This window comes from Pyxicephalus adspersus, chromosome 8, assembly GCF_032062135.1.
Source record: "Pyxicephalus adspersus chromosome 8, UCB_Pads_2.0, whole genome shotgun sequence".
In the NCBI taxonomy this organism is placed as follows: Eukaryota; Metazoa; Chordata; class Amphibia; order Anura; family Pyxicephalidae; genus Pyxicephalus; species Pyxicephalus adspersus.
The window spans coordinates 48,195,566-48,218,747 of record NC_092865.1 but is presented as its reverse complement, the minus strand read 5'-3'; the positions used below and the strand labels follow the sequence as shown (position 1 = coordinate 48,218,747).

Here is a 23,182-nt window from a genome sequence, read left to right as displayed (position 1 = left end):
AGGAGAGCCGCCAACATGGTGAGTGCACCGATATGCCACCTACATAGAGCTCGAAACATACATCTACCTAGCCCTTGTCTGCTCAGTGCATCTCCTGGTCTACCTAAATTCTTTTCGCTTAGTGTTCCCGGTCTACTTACCTCTCTTCCGCTGAGTGTCCTCGTCCATTTACCTCTCCTCCCCTCTCTATTCTCCACCCAGTGCACCTATCTCTGCCTAATATCTCCTACCTGGCCCACTCTATGCCCCCGACCCACCTAACTGCTCTCTGGACAATGAAAGGTTCGTATGATTTCTCTATGTGGAATGTTTATTTACTTTTGAAGAATTTACTTTGTCACCCGTGGCAACCAATCAGATCCCGCCTCTGGGATCATACCTGGGCTATGAAAATGATAGCTGGAATCTGATTAGTTAGTGTTGGCCATTTCCCTAGCAGTGGCTTTGTATAGGACACCAGAGTCCGGCATGCTGCAGCTCTCCTCAGGTCATCCGGCCGGTGACACCGATTTGTCCCCCTGGTGATGCCGACCCTGAAATTTGTGCGCAGGGACCCCTTATTGACCCTATACTTCTGGGTCATATAAGGGCCCCTGTCCAGACCTATGTTGCCCCTTTGAAGGCTGCACAGTTAGGGATCCAGGGGAGGGGAGGGGAGGGACTGAAGGTAAGTATTTTGGTAGGTGGCAGTATCTTCAGAACAAAGACAACCTGGGTGTCCATTCCCAATGATGTACATCTCCTTGCCTCCTTTATTGTGCCAGATTTGTGGCGATCGTGTGGATGACCACTTAATAAATGCAGCCGGGGTGGATAAATATGAAGCATATAAAATATATATAAAACATACAATGCTGAGGCTCTGATTGGAAGAAGTTTAATACAAGAGGCGGAGCCAGCAGGCTGGTGAGGGAGGAGCTAGATGACACTGGACGTCCTCCAGCCAGGAAAGAAGGCGGAGCTCTATCATGATGCAGCTTCTAATGCACATTATGTGAAGCAAAATCAGAATAATCAATTTCAGTCCAGGGGAGGAGCTGCTGCTTTGTGTGGCCTGGTTCTCCTTCCTGCTGTGCATTTTAACTCTTCCCCCCACTTGCTCTGTCCTGTCCTTCTGTGTACAGAGACTAGAATCTCTTATTTCATACTTGCAGTATGCACACATCTGATGATTGCACATGAGCAGCATGGTGGTTTAGTGGTTGGCACTCTGGCCTTTGCAGCACTAGGTCCCAAACATTCATTTAGGTAATTGGCTTCCCCACAAAATTGACCATAGACTGTATTATATACATGACTATAAAATTGGGGTACACCCTGTTACATGATAGATATGTTGTGTGGTTGTGCTACCCCACTCCTTCTCTCCAATAAACACACTTCGGTGTGCCACTGGATTCACTGATATGTGAGCTGAGGACTTGACCTGCTTTTTATTTCACATTTTATGGCTTCCATCACTCTATGTTGTCACGTGTGTGATTCACTGAACACTGCACACCAGTCCTTATCTGAGCAAAGCTACATGAATGTCTTGGCCAGAGCTCCCTGTTAATGATTGGTATTGCTTCTGCACTCATCAATGGCTGACCTTTCCTTTTCTCTTCCTGCAGGTATCTGTAATAAACACCGTGGACACCTCACACGAGGATATGATTGTAAGTAGTAAATCTGGCATTTTCTCTCTAATATTTGCATTTCACTAGCACTATGCACTTTGTTGTATTGTGTGAAGATTGTGAAGGATCCTGGTTCATGTGACAGTCCAGCAATGCAGAGAGCACTGACATCATTCACCCCAGCCGTGTTTATATAAATATATATATATGTGTAATGGCCTTTTAGACAATGGCTGCCTTATCTCTAATGGACAAGATTGCTTCTAATGGATATGAGGCCGGGTCCACAGGCAGTAAAAGAGTTTGGTTCTATTGACACACCAGCTATGAGCAGTGAAACCAATGAACGCACACACACAACAGGGAAGCAAGGCATGTTGGGTTCCGCTCCACACAGCTTTCATGGGTTGTATAATACTGAGAATTAAAGCCTGCTGAGATTTATTGTTCCAGATGACATTATAGACCATAAGTCAGAATGTTTGTAGATTTAACATGTATGTTCACTCGAAGGAAACATTTTTTATGGAGGGATTATGTTTACTTAAAGGCAAAATACACACACAGGTGTCCTCATATCGGCTATTTAGTGAAGTGCTCACAGCCAAGTTATTCAGTAGCTTGTAGCATTCATGGTTGAAAAGAATGCGTCATTTAGCCCATTTAGGTGACAGGTGCTCTTGACAACCCACGTACTAATGCTCATTCTTGCCAGGGCCACACTGTCGTAGCCCTTCTGTAATACCAGGGTACTTTGTGACCCCGTCCACTCATATATTTCCTGCAGAGTTGGCACTGCACCCTTGGCTTTTTCGAGGTCTTGAGTGGCCAAGTGTGAGGCCTGAAAATTAGGGGAGCGTATCCTTAATCCTGTATACACTCCCATTCCAATTTTACCTAACGCTAGACCCAGGGCTTGGACAGATGAACAGTGCAGCAGGGGAGCAAGCAAAGTTATCAGCGGGTGATGTGTTAGGAGAACCTGTCTGTTAGCTTAAAATGTAGGCAGCAACATTTGGCATTAACTTCTCAGCAATGCTTGTAAAGCTCCGTACACACTTGCAATTTTTGTCGTTGGAAAGGATCTTTCACGATCCTTTCCAACGACAAGGGACTGCACGATGCATGAACGGTGCTGTACATACAGCACCGTTCATGCTTTATGGAGAGGGGAGGGGGAGAGCGACGGAGCGGCACCCTGTTGCGCGCTCTCCCCCTTCCCTTTCATTAGGATCGGTTGTCGTCCATCGTCCGTGGATCCGGCAGGACGGTCGTTCGGACGATGGACGACACCGACTGTACACACGGCAGATTTTCGCCCGATATGTGGCCGATGCCGATTATCGGGCGATAAAAATCTGCCGTGTGTACGTAGCTTTACAGCCACCAATTCCCTCCACTGTCCTAATAATAATGCTTTAATATTTATCCTAATTACGGTAAAGGATATACAGAAAATGCTTTTTATGGTTAACTCAGATAAAGAATACATACATAGGCTTTTAACATTCTCAAGAACAGTAACAGTTGTAACATGGATGATAATTAAATTATTTGGGTCTCTTAATTTGTGATCAAAAATAGTAATGCAGTCTCCAAACCCAATGCTTTTAACTGATAGGTTTCCTCGTGGGATTGTTTATAAACACCTAATAAATCGATGATCACTCCATCCTCTTTGGGATAGTGATGTGTAAAAAAACAAATGTGTGCTTTCTAAGTACTTTTTATTTCTAGTTGATTATTCAGGAAATATTATGGACAATAGGTTTGGTAAATCCCACTCATGTGGAGAGAAGAAAAGCTTTCTAGTTGTTAATTTGTTACTGTATGCTGGGCAGCTGTCAAACTGTGATATTTAAAGTAATACATGATATTACAAAGTCTGTATTACCTTTTGATTTAGCATGATGCACAGATGGATTACTACGGGACACGCCTGGCCACATGCTCTTCCGACAGATCGGTTAAGATCTTTGATGTGAAGAACGGAGGACAGATCCTAATTGCAGATCTGCGGGGGTGAGTAAGAGGCATTGAAGAGTTGTTTTTAAGTTACCCCAAGTCATTATTACACCTCCTCTATGGACTTGCAGTAAGCATTACAACATTGATAGCCACCCTGGGCCCTCAGGTGAGGCGGGCTGAATCTATCCCTTGCTCAATATATCCGTCACTCCTCCCTCCATCCATCATTCATCTGTTGTGTATAATACATCAGTGTACTACGGGTAGGTCATACCGCCCCCCCCCCCAATATTACATGGATGCAAAATCTTCATTTTGAAAGTTATCTCAGAAGTGTGCTTGTGTATTTCAGACACGAAGGGCCGGTTTGGCAGGTGGCTTGGGCTCACCCGATGTATGGAAACATCCTGGCATCCTGCTCTTATGACAGAAAAGTCATCATATGGAAAGAGGAAAATGGCACCTGGGAGAATACGTATGAATACACCGGCCACGATTCTTCAGGTATTTCTGTCCCACAATAAAAGCTCTGATTGTTTATTTCATATCAGCTGGACAGACATGATTGGTTCTGCCATAATGTAAGTTTCCACTTGCAGTCACCTTGTGTTTGGCAATCACAAACCTTGTTCACAGAATTGCATGTCTTGTGTTTGTTTTATTCTCCTTATCCTCACCATTACAAAATAAAGTTTTGCCATTTTTCCTCTCCTCCTCCTGTGTCACTGTCTATACCTGTCTGTCATCTGCAACTCCTAATTAATGTGCTTTATAAATCCTGTTTATTAATAATCTAGGATGACGGGTCATTTTTTATTTACTGTAGAAAAATATAAAAGTCACAGGACAAAAGATTTGTGATTGGATGTGTGTTCTAATGATAATTTCTCCCATCCAGTGAATTCTGTGTGTTGGGCCCCCCATGACTTCGGACTGATGTTGGCTTGCGGTAGTTCAGATGGGGCCATATCCCTCCTCACCTATACAGGGGATGGCCCCTGGGATGTCAAAAAAATCAGCAACGCTCACACGGTGAGGACCAAATATATATATAGTTTATGTTTCTTCTACCACCTGGAACAATCTGTAATAATGTAGGCAGCAGCAATAACCCATTGGTAGCATTAACGACTGTGCTCTGGAGATTAACCTCATGAAGTACAATGTATATTTGCTGGTATTGTGATTCCTGCTGTTACATTTTGTGTAATCTTCTATAGATCGGGTGCAATGCTGTAAGCTGGGCTCCCTCTGTGGTCCCTGGCAGTCTTGTGGATCAGCCATCCGGACAGAGGCCCAGTTACATCAAGCGATTCGTCTCCGGGGGCTGCGACAACCTAGTCAAGATCTGGAAGTAAGTCTTGGCCATCCTAACTTCTAATGATTTTAACATTAAGAGAATGAAGAGAATATGGGGTGTTACATTTGGCAGTCAAGTTTGTATCGATAGTTCATATATTACATATACAAAGCAAACATGAATAAACCATGTATACAAATCAATAGGTTTTAGGGCATATCCCATTTGAATACTTGGGGTGTTCTTGATCATTATCTATACATTAATAGACGCCTCTTAGCACGACGCGTTTCGCCTATTGGCTTCTTCAGGGGTATTGTTGAGGACGCTTAGGGTACCTGGGATAAAATTGTTCGGCAGCCAGCAGTGTTTGCAGGGCTATAAGTAACTCCCAGATGGGTTAATCCCGGGTGGATTGGCTCTTGCTAATCATTATTATACTATTAGAGTATTTATGTATAGATACCGGTCAAGAATGTCTTCTTACTATATTAGAACTCACTTTTATGTGAGTGGGGTGTGGCAAACCTAAAACAATTGACAAGAGAAAAGTCTGAACCCCTTAATTTTCTTACCACATTTAGTTTTTAACATTAAACATAAATTTACTTATAGCAGAATTGTCCGCTGCGCCAACTTTCCAACACGTTTATCTTATACTGGTACAACATGCCACTGGCTGATGATGGGTGCAGGTCTTCCCTCTTGGGACCTTTCTCATTTTCATGTAATGTAGAACTATGGCCCCAAATAAAAAAAGTGTGCTGCAGTTTTCTATTAGTCCCCCTGCACACTTCCTCAGATACCTGGGGATTCCACCCAGTGCAGCTTTCTATGATGTGATGGAAACAATGTTGTTATATTATAAGGATTTTCCATCACATAGTGATTGAATCTGGGACTTTTTGAGAAGGAGTTTCTTGTACTATAAGGTCATGCACTATTGATTTATATTGTTGTACAGGGTCACATTGCTTTATCCAGAATGAAAGCTTGCAGCCTTAAAAGACATGACAGAAGTAAATTTTGCAGTTAGTATTGTACATGTTATGTCAATAGAATTACTTCTGATATTTGGGGAAAAAGCAGGAACTAATGTTTTACCATGTTGCTTTCTGTAGGGAGGAGGATGGTCAGTGGAAGGAAGATCAGAAGCTGGAGGCGCACAGCGACTGGGTACGAGATGTGGCCTGGGCACCTTCTATTGGCCTTCCCACAAGCACGATCGCCAGCTGCTCTCAGGTAAGTTTATCCAACTGCGATCCGCAGATTCATAGCAATCACTGACCTCTCCCCACCTAACCAGTGTCCCCATGTCTTCCAATAGGACGGCAGAGTTTACATCTGGACTTGTGACGATCCCACCACTGACAACTGGAACCCCAAATTATTGCACAAATTTAATGACGTGGTCTGGCACGTCAGCTGGTCCATCACCGCCAATATCCTGGCTGTATCTGGAGGAGATAACAAGGTGGGTTCTGAGCCCTGGCATGCAGTTTGCCCAAAACACTCCAGTGCTGGTGAAGTATTTAAATTGGGCAAAGGGCAGTCACCAATTTGTTATGGGTTCCTTGCAACAAAGAGGCAATCCATTTTTTTAAAGATGGAGTTTTGATCTGTTATATTTTGCTTTTGTGGTTTCCTTTTTTCCCGTCATCCTCAAAAATTAATATATCATAATGACATCTGTAAATAAAACATTCTCATTTTCATCACATGTCTTATTTTAGACCTAGTGACGATGCTTGGTCTTTGTGCTTCTCTTGCAGTGCAGAGGCAGATCATGGCTGCCGTCACAGCACCCTGCCTTAGAACTCCTCTCAAGAGCCCTTAACCCCAATGCAAGCAGTTGGCAAACAAACCAAGGGTGGATGAGGAGTTCCTAGGCTGGCTGTATTTGCATACAGACTACCCTAAGTAATCCATCACCTCCATGACTGATAGGACTCAAATCCAATGAGCTTGGGCATTTGGTCTTGTGATCAGTGTTGTATTCCTCACTATGGGCAGCATTGGTCTGTTTTTTTAACTACTTTCCAATTTGTTCTATTATTGACAATGCCTTGCTTTGATTTCAGGTGACGCTGTGGAAAGAGTCTGCCGATGGCCAATGGGCTTGCATCAGCGACGTAAACAAGGGCCAAGGAGCCGTTTCCTCCGTGACAGACGGACAGCAGAACGAGCAGTGATGTTCCGACCATTAGGATGATAAATTTCTTATTGAGACCCCTTGGGCTGATTTTATTGGAGCGTCCGAATCCCACCAGGACATTTGCACATACTATTATCACCACCCTCGCCATACAGTACTGCAGCACCCTCAGGTGGTCTTCTAATAGAATACAGGACTTCACCACCTCAAAGCAGTTTTTTTTTTCTCCTAATGTGCTGTTCTGGGGCATTTAAAAGCTAATTGTTTGTACAAAAGAGGCATTTTGTAATTGGGCTATATTTACGCCTATCAAATTTTAAAGTCACGTATTAGAATATGTAAGAAGATATTGTTTATTTTCTCCACAGAAAAAATACTGGCAGCCAGAGTGAGCGATATGGCAGCTATTTTGTAGGCTTTTTTTATTTGTTGGTCAGAAAACTGCCCAGATTTATTCCAGCAATGATATCTGATAACTTGCAGAGTGGCAGCTGCAGAACCAATGCCTGCAAGAAGTGAGAAATAAAAACAGATTTGTTATAATGAACTGTTTATTAATACTCGGCCTAAATTATTGGTAGATGTATGAATAAGAATAAAATAGGTCAGTGAGATTGGGAAATTTTAAACATAAAGGAACCTACATGGTTTGGATCTTCCTTGGCTGTCACAGGGAGATTTTTGTGAACTTCAATCTTTCATATTTAAAGGGACCCAGTCACAATGAATGTTTAACCCGAGTCCCCCATGCAGTGGTCCTACTCCTGATGGTGGTGCAATAAGTTATTCAGCAAGAAGCTTGTTTCCTGCAGGAAATCCCCAGTTATCTGTAGTATTACATATATTATTCTGCCTCTCTTCCCATTTAAAAATCTTTGTATTGTGTTCATGGAGAAAATAAAACATTCCCTGTTTCCTTGTACAAAGAATGGAAATTTTAGCCATATCGTTCACTTTGCAGGAGAGATGTTTTGTTTAATTATTAAAAAAAAAAGCCGCTGAAATAAAATATTGATTTATTATATAATGCTTTCTTTCTGGTGGTTGATCTGATAATGTTTACATCAGCGCTGTGCTTGTGCACTGCGGTCATAGATTACAGTGAGTCCGAGCAGTACTTCTGTGTCTGACATTTTTAATGTAAAGTAATGTAAATTTGTCTGAGGGGTTTGCCAAGATCTTTACAAATACAGCCGCCTTGGATAGACTGATACAGCAGCTAAGGAAACATGATAAACTTGCAACTGGGGAGCAAATGGGGTGCAATTAAAGCAATCTCCCATTGCCCTCTGGGTTCCTCCAGCGGTTGCTGGGGGTTCCTTAAGCAATGAGCAATTTTTACCTCTCGGCTCAGTTTAAGTGACACCACTGATCTTTTTGGCTATCTGTAAGGGTGACATTCTTCTCACTAACTACCACACTAATATATTGTGAGCTGTGGATATGGTAAATAAGCCAGGGTTCCCTGAAAGGTATTTCAAGGGTTACTCCATGGTAAAAATGTGGGCAAGGGATTCACAGCATAGACATGGTCTACTGTTATCATCATGGCAAGATGTGCCCTGGGAAATGTACCCATGTACCAATCGATGGAAGACCCAACAGCACCACGGTACAACAAAGAATTCATTCTTTCAAAGCAAATGCTTATGTTCAGTTTGGGGTCTCGCCTGCACCGACCAATCAGCTAAGGTGGTGGAAATCTGTAGCTGCCGAGTATTTCTTTTTTTTTTTTTTTTGCCAATGTGTCCACACAATGAAGGGCCCGGGAAAAGAATCTCTATTTGTTCCATTAAAGACTGACAAACAAAATATCTGAGATAAGCAGAGGAAGATATTTGTAATGTCGTCTCTTATCTTTGCTGCGGTGTGATAAACCACAAATGCAAATATCAGAATAATGCAAATATCAGAATAATGCAACCCATAAAGGTTTCCGCTGACAGCCTCAGGTCATACATTCCCATGTTGGGAAATTTGTGTTCCTCCAATGACAACTCGAGAATGCCATTCTTGTTGTCTCGTATAAATATGAAGCAGACATCTGAGGATGGACATTTTACAGCGGAAACCTCACGTAAGTAACATCTGATAGATGGGTAGCATATGGTCATCATTGGATGTATTTTTGTTAAAGGCAAGCAGTTTAGGTATCAGTTTCTTTCAGCAGAGCTCAGGGGTAGAAGCAGCACAAGGAGCCAGTCAGTTTTGGCACAGTGCTCATGTGTTAACAAAGCTAAAGTTGACCTTATCAGAGTGCTGCTTTTGCAGTCACTGTCCAATTAGTCTTAGGGGAGGACAAATACTGTAAGCTTTATTGTAAACAAGAGGTCTCATCAGTTGATGAACAGGGCTTTGCTAGGGTAGGGCTGTGTGTATCTCAGGACTGGATAGGGGAAAATAAAAATTTGGCGTATATATATATACACACACACACACTTGCCAAACGCATCGGGGGGGCATGTACATGTCATTTTTTTGCCCAAGATGATCATGAACATTGATCTGACGTGCAAACGAAGGGAGCATTGGTACCTGGCCATTACCCAGCAGTTGCCACCTTGCCAGCTGCTTTGCTGCCCCAACTGCTGTGCTAGTTCATAATGAAGCAGCATATTTAAATATATATAAATATAGTTATTTCCCTGAAGTTTATTTTCAGTAAGCACACATTCTGACGTATTACATGATGCTCGATCTTCCATATTTTTTCATTGTAGTAAATATAGAGGATCCTCTCTTACTTTGCCTCTTTAAAATAACTGTTCAACATCAGCTCCACCTTGTTCTTATTTGGTCGGACACCCATAGGCTTGCATTGCTGCCAGCCTTGCATTTTTCATGTTTTATCTTCCAGCCACAGACCACACAGTAACCAGTGATTTCAGGATGAAGTTGGGTAAAGTGGCCATCTTCGGGGCGGTTTTGTTTTGCCTTCTGTGGACGGAGGAGACCCAGGCCGGCTTAACCTTCCTGAGTCCAGTGGACATGCAGAAGATTGCGGTAAGAAGTTGTTTTTGTTCAAATGTATTTCATAGATTGGTATTGAAAAGAAATGTTGAATAAATTGAGTCACCAAATTCATGACGCAGCCAGCAGTTCCTGCAATAGAAATCCCTCACTGGCTGAAACATTCTGATAGCTAGGGATAGAGGTGGAGAGAAGTGACACATGTTCACACATAGACATGCACAGTCGTCATTTCAGTTCAGTTGTTGATCAATATTCCATGACATCAACATCTACAGCGCTGACAACAGCAACTCACTGGTAAAGGGGACCCTGAGAGTCCTGTGATTGGCCAGATGTCCTGCAGATGTTATGTCAGCGCCGAACACATTGGGGAGGGGGGCCATGTACATGTCAGATTTTTGCACAAGATGATCATGAACATTCATCGGACATTTAAATTCATGAAGGGAGCACTGGTGTTTGGCCAGTTCCCAGCGGTTGCCAGCTGCTTTGTTGCCCCAACTGCGGGGGTGGTTTTTGGGCAGTAATCACACCACAACCTTCCTGTTTACCTGGGCCTAGCCTTAAGCCCCACACATGTCAGATGATTGATGTTGGGAGCAATCTTTATACACAGCACCATTCTACCATTCTTTAATGGAGAGGGGAAAGGACGAACGACAGGCAACCCTTGTCCATTCTTATGAAGTAGATTATTCCAAATCCTTCTTTTATCAATCCACCATGGCAGATTAATGAATTAAGTTGGGGGAAACTCCTGCTAAGGGGACAACCTCCTCTCACTGAATGGCTGCCCTAGAATGCTGCAGAAAGTGCAACATTTCAGTGGTTGGCTAGCAAAGCAATCATGATGCTGGTGAGTTGTCAGACATGGCCCTGAGAGTCTAAATATATAGACATGAGACTTATAAGCATGGCACATGCAGCATGTTCCTAGGTCCTTCCGGTTTGCACTTGAGATGCTATGACTTGCGTTAACATTGACTTGCAGGTTGCAAACAGCTGCAGCACAATCAGAAATAAGGCACTAAATAAAACACATCGCCAGACAAACACAACAATAAACGTGACTGCTGCTGTTAGAGGTTTCTGAAGCCTGATGTGCAATGTGTGACACATGAGCAGGCTCTTTAAACATTATTTCTTTGTCCAGGGGAGGCAATCGCAGAACAAGCTGAGACCTGGCGGTATGAATCGCAGGGAGACAGAGGATGACCTGGATGAAGAGCAGAAGGGGATCGGGGTTGGTATACTCTAAACTTACTACAACTACTGGCTGGGATGGTACTTCAACTCCCAGCCTGTGTACTCTGCATACTGCCCAATTAAGAGCAGAACAAACTGCTAAACTGCACTTGTTGACTTTCAGGTGACAATTCCTCTGGACATGAGTATGAAGATGACGCAGGAGCAGCTGGAGAAGCAGAAGGCCGCGGTGCAGGACTTCCTGTACTCGTTCCTCTCTCTGAGGTCTTTGCTAGGTAAGGAAACCACAAATTTAGTACTTTGTGGTGCCAGTCAAAACATATCGCTTTGTTTTTTTTAAATTTAAAGTGTATATAAAAGCCAAAATTGTCTTTAGTGGTCAGCAGTGGCAGCTTATTTGAAAATTACAGGTTCACCTTAAAGTGACAATTTTAATAGAACAAGATTCTCCTAATTACCCCCCCCCCCCAATTGGTCCTGTCATAGCCCTTGGGAAAACCTGATGTTTTCAGGTTTGGGGGAGCAAGTGACTCCCCTTCTCCACTTTCCTCCCAGGTGGAAGTGCTCAGTTCTGAATGACCAATCACCAGTCCTGAACACTGTTATATAAGGGAATGGAGGGTGTTATTAAAAGATCCGAATTGGACTCCTGGCTCTTACAAAGGAATATAGTATGGGGGAGAGCTTGAGGTAGGTATCGGTGGTTGGCTCAGTCAAAAGGACCCGTCACTGAGCCCTGAATGAGCAAAAGTAAAAGGCTCTATAAGGGAGGTTCCTACTAACAGCTTTAATAGCGAGTTGTCTCCTTTCACTTTCTCATTACAGAGGGCAAAAATGAAAATACCTGGAGCCAATGAGAATGAAGCCCTAAACTCGCTGAGCCCTGCTGCCTAACCTCAGAAACTGTTAGTAGCTCTTGCATGTGTGACCCCAAAATAAAACTGATATTTATGGCAGAAGTGCTGTGTGTTTGTTTGCTTTATGAAATGCAGCAAATGCTGGAGGAGCATTCCAGATCTGAATTGTGTACAGCTACCTTATCCTTGGCTCTCATGGCCTCCACTCATTGCAATGTAACTGTGAAAAGGAAAATTGTCCCTGGTTACTGAGTGGTCATGAAACCAGTCTCTGCATTTGTCACAGTATTGTGCAGGTTAAAGTGCAGCTTGTATCAGATTTATTTTTGCATGCCTAGTAATAGGTCAGTGTAATCCCTCTGGGTGATCATAACCATTCACATGAGGTCTTTTCAGCAAGACAGAACCATGTTTGTTTAGTAATCATCTAGGGTCACCATCTACTTTCTGGTCTAAGATGAGACTGCCATGAAAATCCTGCTGTGTTCACAAATGTCTGACAACAACCAGCTGCTGCAGCCTCTCACCTTGTGATTTGCTACAGTTAAAAGGATGTTTAGGCTGTTCAACTAGCAAATTGAAGTAATAATTATAAAATCATGTATATAATTATCAATCAATATCCATAGTGAGTCCAGTGTTCGCATTAGCTAATCCATCCCAGAAATATATATACAGACATATATGGCTATCCCAAGAGCAGATGCTATTTACTTACTATAGATATTACAGGCATCCCTGCCAGTCGAACACCAAAAATTTTTTTACAAGCCCTGGAAGTGTACTGAACCCCCTCAACACTGAGTGCTTGATGTGATCCGGTGAATGATAAAACATGGAGCCCTTCTTTTTGCTCTGCTGCTCAGGTTGCAGTTATAATTTCACTTTGGGAAGATTTTCCTGCATTTCCCGTTCAGGTGAACTCAGGCAGACATGTTTACACTGCATCCTGGTGGCTGAGCTGGTTTTGATTTTCCTCATCCGGATGTTTTAAAACAAATGCCCTCACATAGCCGTCAGACAGATTGGGAATACCATAAAGATTTCCACCATGATGAAAGGATCTTTAATATATAGTAAAATTCTGATTTAAACACAAGCTGGGAAAATAATAAGGAAGACATTATCAAATAAAAATAATTTATTTTTATTAGACAGGACGTCCAATAAAAGTATATCAGTAAACGGAATACGCACCATGCTAGGTCCAGAACGCCTAAAGAAGACTATTTAAAACAAGGCACCAAATGGCTTCTTTTCAATGGAACACTTTCAGCAGATTTATATATTATACAGCCAGTGGGTGTTATCACGGACCTTTGTCATGACGGATTTCAGGGATAAGTTCTTCAAGCGGGCAACTTCCTCAACAGTGTGCAGGGCGAGACCTGGGTGTGAAAATTTACACAGGCTTTTAGGTACCTGGAGAAAAATAAAAGCAGAGTTTATGTCATATAAAGACCGCTCATCCACATGGAGAATACAAGAATAACCTTAGAAAGGTAGTAAACCATCTTGCAGGTTTTTAAAATTTTGTTCCTAACTGGCCAGTGTGTGTAAAGCCATTAGAGTGTCAGCTCCTGTGGTACAGACATCATGAACTGGCTCAATGTTCTCTGTACAGCACTGCAGTATATATAAGAGGTATATAAATGTATAATAATAATAATAGTGTGCGACTGTGGGTGGGCATTAGAGTGTCAGCTCCTCTGTGCAGAGACTGATGGGACTGGCTCAGTTTTCCCTGTCATATGGCATATGTCAGATCTATATAAATGTATATTGATACTGCATGCCAATTTTCAGCAGAGTAAGGTGCACACTCCTCAGTTGTAAGACCAGAAATAGAATTGGAAAAAGGTTGTGGATGAAAAAAAAAAAATTAAAAAAATGAAGAGCCATTTTTTACAGAAGGCCCCATTTCTATCAAGTCCCCATCATTATTACCTGTCTAGGTACAAAGAACGGAGCATCTGTTTCTATGATCAGCCTGTCTATCGGGATCCGAGTAACAGCTTGCCGTGCACTCGCTGCTGAAGAGTATGTCAGGACGGCAGTGAAGCCCACCATTAAGTTTGGAAACTCATTCAAGAGGGGTTCAATGTCTTTATAGTTGCCAGTGAAGCAGTGTCTGAAATAAAGAATACTAGTTACAGAGTCAGCTATGAAGAATGAATGGCAATAGGCAACTACTACGGTCTGGGGATAAGCCAACAATTTCCAGCAATTTTCTTGCTGATATATTTAAAAAGCACGCTGAATAAAAAGCTTTATCAAAATACATTTTACAACAGCTGTGTCAATGGGATTGTTTGTAAATAAACCCAAGTGATCTTCAAGATTGGCTGCCACAAAGATCACATGATTATGGTAGTTAGTCGAGACAGAGAGCTGTCATAGCAAAGTAATTTGGATGAAACATTTCTTAAGCATGAGGCATCATGTCAGGGAACAATAATTTGGAGTTTGTGGGCTGGAAGTGTTTAATGGGGATAGCTAGTAACATGAGCCCAGAAGACAGTTCATCATTCTATGGGACACACGGCTCACCGATGTATCTTGTAGTCCCGGGGAACCCACTTCTTCATTATTTTAAGCAGGTCATCATCTGCATCCCGACAATGAATAACAAGAGGCTTTCCCAATTGCACAGCCAGCTTCAACTGCTTCTCGAACACCTACCCACAAGGAAACAAGAAAAGCTAATAAATAATGGTTTGTAAATACCATGTCTGTCAATGACTGGTCCTACTGCTGCTTCTCATTGACCCTGTGAGGACCTAGCTGTTGGATCTAACAGGAAGTGCCCACATTTCCAGGCAGCAACATGCAAAAAAAAAAAAAAAAAAAAAAAGGCAGATTAAAAAAAAAAAAAAAAAAAATAATAATTCACAGGACCTGTGACTAATCCCATACAAACTGGTCAATACCAGAATTTCTTAACTGCACTGCCAGATATATACAGAACCCTTTAGGCTTACCGCATGCTGATCCGACATGGTCGTTGAACATTTGTGGGAGTAATCCAGACCCATCTCCCCATAGGCAATTGCTTTTGGGTGCCGCATAGCTTGCATCATCTCCTCCTGCAGTTCACTGGTATAATATTGTGCAAAGTGTGGGTGACATCCAAATGCCCCCCAGACCAGGTTCTCGTTCAGAACGTTTCGCCACGGAAGCCTCTCCAACGTGCGGGGGTCACAGTAATCTGTGATGCAGCCCTGAAATTCAGAGGGGAACGTAGAGGCATATTGTTTACGAAGATCTGCAAAAGAATGCTTATGTTGCAGCCGTGCAAAGAGCATATCCAGGTGGCAATGAGTGTCTATAAAACCCTCGCGCAAGAATTTTGGGGTGTTGTAGTCCATAGCGGAAGAAATATCTAAAGTCCGTTGTTCGGTTTTAGTTTTGTCATCACATGTCCGTTGTGTAAAAGGGGAGCTCGATCTCTCTGGTCTCTTATCAACCTCGTCTTCACTTTCACTGGACGTGTTCTTGCTTAACTCGGCATTAACGTAAACGTCTGATACACAGCTCTGGTTAAGGACGCCCTGTCGCCACGTGTTTTGCTCCACACTGGGTTTGTACAAGGGGCTGGTGGGCCACAGGTCTGTATACTTATTCCATGAGCTCCCATATAAATGGGGAGGGTGCATAACATAACTGGGTGTTGATGTCCCAGCTGTGGTGCTTTCCGCAGAACAACCTGGCAGAGGTGAATCTTCTTGAGAAAATCTGGCCAATGTGCCCATATCCTCTATATCAGAAAAGTCACTTCCTATAGATGGATCTTTATCCAGATGGTCTCCCTATTTAGAAAAGAAACACATTTAAATGAAACAATCAGGATTTGCAGTAAGTGACTTTGACCATGTGAATTTTTAATTCCAAACTTTAAACTAGGTAATATGTAGCATCTTATTGGGCTGACAGGCTGATTAATGCTGAACTCCAGACTAAACACAGGAGAGAAATTTTTATATATAGGAAGTGTCCATAATGGTGGCAATTAGCCAGATACAGAGGAAACTCAGCTGTGCCCCCGCTGCATTCTCCCTCATAGGAAACCACTAAAGTTGTTAGCGGTCAGTCATTCAGTGACATATCAGGACAGGGAATAGCACTGGGGAACAGCTGTGCAAAACACTTTGACCAAAATGATTACAAACTTTTGAGGCAATTAAAACCTAATATTTGTACACAACTTTAGCCCGTTTCAGACTAGAAAAAGGATTTGATCAACTAAAGGAACGTTTAGATATTTAATGTACGGACAAACAATGAGTTGTATACATTGTGGTACTCACTGTATCAGAATCGTTATCAGAGTCATCTATGAACACAAGTCGTGATGTGTCCTCTGGAGCCCTTGGTCTTTCTTTATGGTCCTCCTTTTCGTCCTTGCGGGCCTCTGATTTCTCCTTATGGTCCTTTGGTTTCTTATTTCTGACCTCCATTTCTTCCTTAGGAGCTGCCCTTGTAATAGTTTGCCTTAGGTAATTTGGGTGATGTGGACTTCCCGAAATCCATGATGATTTCTCCTCCGCAATTTCTTTCACTGTGGTGTATGTCTTGGATGATGGTTCCGATTTCTGTTTATGGACCATGACTTCCTTCTTGCAGGCCTCTGGCTTCTCTTTACAGACTTGAGACTTTTCTATAGAAACTGATCTTGTTGTTGTCCCCCTTAACCAGCTTGGGTGATCTGCACTCTCTTTCCCGGGGGTGTCCATCCTGGGTAATGGCTTTGATTTCTGTTTAGGGGCCTCCTCTTCCTCTTTACAGACCTCTGGTTCTTCTTTAGCAACCTCTTTTGTGATTGTTCTCCTTAACCAGCTTGTATGATCTGCACTCTCTTTCTCAGGGTTGTCTTTCCTGGGTGAAGGCTCTGAATCCTTGAAGTCCTGTCGCTGGAGACAAGTTATCCTCTCTGCTTCTGGCTGACTTGTCGTTTGACTGTCCAGTGATCTTCTTTGTCTCGGAGAACCTCCCAAAATGTCGCTGAACGCTCTCTTAAATAGCAAGGACGGAGCATGGAGCCTTCGTCCCCGGGCCCTGTGCAAACCCTCAGATTTTGTTTTGCTGTCATCATTCATCTCTAATCGGTGATCTCCCTGCAAACAGAGTTCAATAACAAACAGAATTGATTGGACTATAACCAGATAATGCTGAAAAATAAATCCCAGTACTGATTATTTTAACTGACCATTTATAGAAATTTTATCAATAAGTCTAAAGACTTTGAAAAAAAAAAAAAAAGACAAAACTCAGTCTCTTTACTTCTGCAGATATACAGTAATAAAAAGGTATTCTCTTTTTGCATGGTGGGAGATTCTTTTTTCCTCATTTGGTTTTAAAGTAACACCCCACTTAAATTTGCTACAGCACAAAGGGTCTGAATTATTAAAGCTCTCCAAAGCTGGAGAAGATAGCTATCGTAGGTAGGCCTAGGTGATCCTGCAAACCTGGAATGGATTTCTTAAAAATCGCTTACTTTTAGTAAGCAAATGTTCCTAATCCTGGACCAGATCTATTCCAGGTTTGCTGGTAAACCCAGGTTCTCCCATGGTAGCCTATCTTCTGTCTTGGAGAGCTTTATTAAACCAGACCCATTGCTTATTACTACTGTTTTACCTCCCCTTTTCCCAAAATTACATTGCTGCTAATCTCCTGCAGCCACTCCCTGTCTACATGTACTACAGGGATCGCTAAACTGCATGTTATAAAGGATTTTAGTGATTGGGTTTTAATAATGCTGGGAGTACCTTTGTTTTTGCATGTGGATAATGGCCTTGCATTGCTAGTATTAAAATCCTGAAATTCCTAGAGAAGTGTTTTAATAATTCATTTAGGTTTTTGGAAACAGGTACACTTGAAAGAAGAACTAATCCCGTGTGACTCACTGCTTCTTTGCCATTTACCACCATCTTCATTTTCTTCATCCCAGAGACGATCTTCAACCATCTCGACTCGATGTGCCAGGAAGACGCAAGTCCTGCTCAGAAGTTCATTCATCCCAAACACATGCAAGGGAAGTCCATATTACCAGGTTTCCCTGTAAACCAAAGCCGACGCTGCGCATGTGCGCCTCAGCTTATTACTCATTACTCATTACTGTAGCAGGGACATCGTCTGCCCCTTTCTGCAATAATGAATGACCTGATCAAGCATTTGTAAAAGTGAAACTTTAGTACTAATTTAGGACCCAATGTAGAGTACCTCCAAACATGACTAACAAGCTTTAGAGAAATTGGGGGGTTGTGCATGACTTGCAGAAGAAATCTTTTACTAAACACAGCTGAGGTTGTGGGTGATCTTAAGGGGGGGGGGGGGTGAGCTCTTACTGCAGCCTCTTGTAACTCCTTAATGACCAAGACAAACTCTGCAGTTTTTTTTTTTTGCATATCAAAGCACAGCTTGCTCCAGAAGTTAATGAATGTCTAGGCCACATACAGTTTTTTTTAGGCTACACAAGTTTTTCTTTTTTTTTTGTTGCTTTGTTTGGGATTAACTCACAGTGAGGATTTTATACAGTAACTGACACCACCCTGCCTAATATTAATATGTTGAGAAAAACATCTGTCCTAATTATATTTAATAAAATATTGTACCTGTTCCAACTTACATACAAATTCAATTTAAGAACAAACCTACAGTCCCCTGTCTCGTATGTAACCCGGGGACTACCTGTACCCCTAACCACCAATACAATAAGGGTCATCATTGGTTGGCGTTACCTCCATCACTGGAGAAGGTGTAGACATCTTCTGTCTTTCAGATCTTTGAAAGTCCAAGCTGCTTGTCCTTTGTTGGCCTCTGCCCTGCGCCCTTTCTATGGAGTTACCGCCATCCCTGAGATCCAGAGAGCGTTTCTGCGTACTCTCATAGGGATACAATGTTACTTGCCTCTCCCTGGGTGGGCTGGAGCTATCAGAAGTCCGATCTCTGCAGCGATAGACCCCGCTCGGAAATTTCGAATCAGAGCCTCTCAAGTATTTACTTGGAGATATTTCTGGTGGAATTGACCATTTATGCTTCCGCGAACCTCTCCTATCAGCCATAGTGCCTGTGGGGGGGACAAAAAAAAAATAAGCAAGGCTCTGACCTTCAGTTGTCAACAGGAAATATTGTCAATTTATGGCATTGGTAATACAAACGTGCAAGACATTTGGCAAATGTCAGCAAAGTTCAACAACATTCCAAAAAACAATTTAATTTGGGGAACCCTTGAAATAGCTTTCAGGTCTTCAGGGACCCCTGGCTATAATTTCTATATCCACAGCTCACAGTACATTAGCATGATGGTCGGTGAGAGTAATTCCTCTTACATTGCTGGCCATGGAGATAAATGTCACTCTTACAGATAGCCAAAAAGATCATTGTGTCAGTTACCCTGACTGGAGAGGCACAAACTGCTCAAGGAACCCCTAGCAACCTCTGGAGGAACACTGATTGAGAAAACTGCTCTAGAACATTTTTACTGATTGGAAAGTTGGGGTAACAAAGACACCGACAGCCTTATCTAGTTCTGGAAATGCCCCCTAAATGGTCATTTAAAAACCCAACCCCAGGTAAAACATTAAAAAGTAGGTGTGAAAGGGATAGAATCATGCAGTTGTATTGCCATCTGTGACCCCCCTTGGAGATTTCCTCTCACTTCCTGTCCTACATAAAGGTCAGAGGAACAGGAAGTAGTGGAGAATCTCTCCAATAGTGACACAGCCAGCTGTCTCTGCCTTCCTCCCTTGGTGATGTCCTCAGCTTGGTTTCCAAAGGAGCATCAGAGTTACAAAAAGCAATAGGAAATCTCCCCACAGGAAAAAAACAAAAACCCCTCAGACGTTCTAACTTTCATCCTGTCCATAATATAAAAATTTTGGATTTATTCAGGTAGAAAGAAGTCCACATTTTTTAATATTGAAACTAAAAAGAAAAGAAAAAAGTGCCGCTTGACACAATACTCACCTTCATTGCAGGGAGTATTCTCTGGTGTCCAGCAAGTTAAGTGACACCCTGTGTCTTGTAATTCTGTTTTGAAGGCAGTCATTGACCCTCCCCCCTGGGGGAGTGGGGTATCACACACTGGTCTGGATTTGAGCGTTTCAAATTCAGATTTAATTGCTGCTGCTATTTGGAAAAGCTCTCAGCCAGAGAAACAATGGAATGTTAGAGGAAGGTCTGCCTCTTCCTAATGAGAGATTTTCCCCTACTTCCTGTACTGGTGACGACTGTAAACACTGTAAGAATGAACAGAAATAAGACCCCCGTGTCCTGAAATAAAAGGAAGTGGGCTGTATATAACAAACTTTATACCCCTCTGCCAGGAGTCTGCTGCACTGTATGCTACAAGATAATTGAACGTTTATCTGAAGTTTTCAGTTCTGCCTATTGCATGTCAGCAGAAAAAAAATCAAACAAAGGAGATGACGAACCTCTTAATTGAACTGCATGCAACTCACCAAACCTGCATTTGTTGTACTGCAGGACACCTGTCCCCGCCATACACAGAAACCATTCTCAGGCCTACGTGTTATCTGCACAGGAAGCTGCAGTTCCCCTGCTCAGCGCCATGCACAATGGCTGAATAATAATATACGAATAAACACACAACTCCAATGAAATCATTTTTTCTCCTAATGGACAGTGGCAGTGAAAGCTCTGCATCTGTACTTACCCCCGCAGGACACAAAGACTGCATTGCTGACAGTTCCAGGCCTTGCAGTCATGCAGCATACTGCCTCTCCCTCTGAGTTCCTATCACATGGGTATGAGGAGGGGAGGGAGAACAAAACTTGTCATCTGCTCAGCTCCAAAATACTTCTACTTTCCATTTCTCAGCAGAGGGCCAGGAAAAGAAAACTGTGAAAAAGGGAGCAGCTGCTTTACTGCAACGGCAGGTGTAAGACTTTCAATTGCTTTTAAGGAGCTTCTTTTTGCATTTTTCCCCATGCACAAAACTATAAAGAACATTTGCAGGCAGGATTTTTATTGCAGGAGCGACAGGGGCTATAAAACATGTGGGGCTGCAAGAGTGGAATGATTCCCACCCAGCCAATCAAGACGAAGATTGGAAACTCGAACTAGGAGCTGAAGACGATAGAAAGGGACAGGTGAGAGCAGGTAGTCCCCGGGTTAAAGGACTCCTAGATACAAACGGAGCTTCTCGCATGTGTACAAGAGCCTGGAGGGGCGGATTGCATGACTTGCAGATGAAATCTTTTGCTAAACACAGCTGAGGTTTTGGGTGATCTTAAAGAGTACCTAAACTCAGAATTTATACTTTACATAAAAGGGTAGAGAACCCTTTTATGTAAAGTAAAAATTCTGTATTTTTTTTTTTTTTTTTTAGGTGCCAACACCCCTTTTTTTAACCTCCCTAGCGCTTCATTTCTTTCCGGTTTTATATGTCTAAAAGCAGTACATTGTTTTTCATGAAAGTTTATTTTACAGTATAATATAATAGTATGAGTATATTAAAGATTGAAACAAAATCATGAAAAAATACATTAAAAAAAAAATTTTTTTTAAGGATGGAGCTCTTTCTGCAGCCTCTTGTAACTCTTTAATGACCAAGACAAACTCTGCAGTTGTTTCTTTTTGTATATCAAAGCACAGCTTGCTCCAGAAATTAATAAATGTCCAGGCTCTATAAAGATTTTTTTGCTGTGTATGTGATTAACTGACAGTGAGGATTTTATACAGTAACTGACACCACGCTGCCTAATTATATATTGAGACAAACATCTGTCCTAATTGCATTTATTAGAATAATGTACCTGTTCTGACATACATACAAATTCAACCTAAGAACAAACCTACAGTCCCTATCTCGTATGTAACCCGGGGACTACCTGTATTAAAAAAGTACCTTCTACTAATCAGGACCTGCCTGGTCACAATATTCCATAGTAAAGGTTCTGCTTTAAAATACAATGCTTTAATATACACATTAACATTTTTTGTTCATATCACTTGGGAAACAAATATATTGGTGTCCACAATAAAGGGGAGTGTAGTGCCCCACTATATTGGTGGTCTGCAGGGAAGGGGCCCCTTTATGTATATGGTTAGCAGAAAAAGGACCCCTTATATTGGTGAAGAGACCCCGAGTATTGGTGGTCAGTAGGAGAGGACCTCTTATATTGGTGGAGAGGGCAAGGGCCCCTGGTGCCCCGGGGTGATAATATCTGGCTATGCTGGTAGATGTGGTGCCCCGGGGTGACAATGGTTATGGATATGCTGGAGGATAACGGGCGGCCATGCTGGTACATTTAGTGCCCCCACAGAGTCTCTGGTTACCTCAGGCCGCGTTATGCTCATAGGGCTCATTCCCTGCTCGGCCCGCCAAATTCCTCTCGCGCCACAGCTCTTCACTGATAGGCCTGGACCCAGCGCGGCACCGCCCCCTTCGACAAACTAATTGGACGGTCACCCTGTATACGGCTGGTGTTTGGCCTTGTAATGCTGAATAATTACTTCCGTGCTCTCATTGGCTGCAAAAGCCAAGTGGGTGGGCAGCCTCCAACTTCTGTCATAATAAGCATGCAGCGATCACGTGGAGACACGCCCCCTTACAATAGACAAGACCAGGAGATGCCCCACTATTCTAGACAGGAACGGGAGATCCTCTAATTTAAAGTCATAGTACATAGACCAGAACCCCGTCACTGCGAATATTCGGCCAAGTAACAGGGCATGTACCTAAAGCCCCGCCCCCTAAGGTAGTAACTTAAAACAACCCTCTGGGAGCATGCAGCTGGAGCCCCACCCCGATACTTTATATAGGCAAAGCCCCGCCCTCGGGCACTATACATGTACATGAAGCCCACCGCCATCTTTTTAATGTAGTCATTTAAACTCCACCCCCTGGGGAGAACGCAGTTACAGTTCCACCCCCTGGCACGTTACATATATCTGAAGCCCAACCTCCTTGACAATGCATATCACTGTAACTCCACCCCCTGGCATGGCTTGTACACTGCTTGCCTCGCCCCCTGACGATGTATATTTACATTAGGCTCTGCCCCCGACTAAGGTAGAAATTAAAACCCACCCCCTAAGGGAGCATGCAGGGGAGCCCCGCCCCCTGACACTGTATGTGTGT

General features: G+C 42.7%; 3 protein-coding genes across 7 annotated transcripts; 2 read left to right on the top strand and 1 right to left on the bottom strand.

Annotated features, from left to right (window-relative positions):
- On the top strand, positions 1-8,069 carry SEC13 (SEC13 homolog, nuclear pore and COPII coat complex component; the record flags this gene model as incomplete). The annotated part of the gene is given in 9 exon segments (XM_072420483.1): positions 1-18; positions 1,614-1,658; positions 3,526-3,641; positions 3,940-4,091; positions 4,486-4,619; positions 4,808-4,941; positions 6,009-6,129; positions 6,215-6,361; positions 6,969-8,069. Coding segments are annotated over 9 exon segments (963 nt in total). The 3' UTR covers positions 7,080-8,069.
- Positions 8,070-8,960: 891 nt separating this feature from the next.
- On the top strand, positions 8,961-12,323 carry LOC140336992 (ghrelin-like). Its single transcript, XM_072420484.1, has 5 exons — positions 8,961-9,119; positions 9,900-10,045; positions 11,169-11,258; positions 11,385-11,496; positions 12,047-12,323. Exons 1-5 carry the CDS (start codon positions 9,008-9,010, stop codon positions 12,076-12,078), a joined length of 492 nt encoding a protein of 163 aa, XP_072276585.1. The 5' UTR covers positions 8,961-9,007; the 3' UTR covers positions 12,079-12,323.
- Positions 12,324-13,201: 878 nt separating this feature from the next.
- TATDN2 (TatD DNase domain containing 2) lies at positions 13,202-22,534 on the bottom strand. Of its 5 annotated transcripts, XM_072420478.1 has the most exons (8): positions 22,378-22,533; positions 20,753-20,937; positions 18,816-19,144; positions 16,386-17,192; positions 15,060-15,887; positions 14,629-14,756; positions 14,026-14,209; positions 13,202-13,500 (listed from the first exon to the last, which is right to left on the bottom strand). In XM_072420478.1, the coding sequence occupies exons 2-8, from the start codon at positions 20,802-20,804 to the stop codon at positions 13,360-13,362; spliced, it is 2,469 nt and encodes an 822-aa protein (XP_072276579.1). In that variant the 5' UTR covers positions 20,805-20,937; positions 22,378-22,533; the 3' UTR covers positions 13,202-13,359. The 5 variants fall into 5 exon arrangements, with proteins under 5 accessions (XP_072276579.1, XP_072276581.1, XP_072276578.1 ...); XM_072420480.1 differs by lacking the exon at positions 20,753-20,937 and having other exon boundaries at positions 22,378-22,534; XM_072420477.1 differs by lacking the exons at positions 20,753-20,937; positions 22,378-22,533 and adding an exon at positions 20,511-20,722.
- Positions 22,535-23,182: the final 648 nt, after the last annotated feature.